The sequence below is a fragment of the Penaeus monodon genome, chromosome 29, assembly GCF_015228065.2.
Source record: "Penaeus monodon isolate SGIC_2016 chromosome 29, NSTDA_Pmon_1, whole genome shotgun sequence".
Taxonomy (NCBI): domain Eukaryota; kingdom Metazoa; phylum Arthropoda; class Malacostraca; order Decapoda; family Penaeidae; genus Penaeus; species Penaeus monodon.
The window spans coordinates 31,594,366-31,594,880 of NC_051414.1; the positions used below are offsets into that span (position 1 = coordinate 31,594,366).

General features: G+C 40.8%; 1 protein-coding gene across 1 annotated transcript in view; it reads right to left on the bottom strand.

Moving 5' to 3' along the window:
* Positions 1-320: 320 nt before the first annotated feature.
* The window catches only part of LOC119592166 (protein FAM98B-like), a 24,611-nt gene continuing 24,416 nt past the window's right edge, over positions 321-515 (bottom strand). The window contains exon 3 of the mRNA XM_037940987.1: positions 321-503. Coding sequence (XP_037796915.1) covers positions 391-503 — 113 coding nt within the window. The 3' untranslated portion in view covers positions 321-390. The remainder of the gene's footprint in view (positions 504-515) is intronic.

A 515-nucleotide genomic window follows, 5' to 3' on the forward strand; every position in this document is an offset into this window, starting at 1 on the left:
AATCTATATCATTATGTGTGTGTGTGTCCGTTAAAGGCAAGAAAGAAGAAACGACAAAATGTGTATGAGTTTTGATTTTGCATTTATTTTCGGAAAGGACATGTACGTAAAGACGTACATGTGTGTGACTGCTGACATGTGTACATATGTGTGTATGTTCGCGCGCATGATATAAAGTATTTGCTTGTATGACCAGCATATGCGTGTATACTCACTCTGTATATTCAAAACTGGATAAACATCTAATTTCCTATGTTAGTGTAACTGAGAGATAATTGATTTCACCCATGCTTTATTTTCCGGATCAAAGATATAGTCCATTTAAATTTCAGATTTTATTGTCATTTGAAGGGAAAGCCCGATTATCAGTCAATCGAGGCAACAGAGGCTTTACCCGAACTTCTTCTTGCCGAAACCTCCGAAACCTCCGTATCCCCGCCTGAAACCTCCGTAGCCTCCGTGGCCCCGCCTGAAACCTCCATATCCCCCTCGGAATCCACCGCCTTTGAATTTGA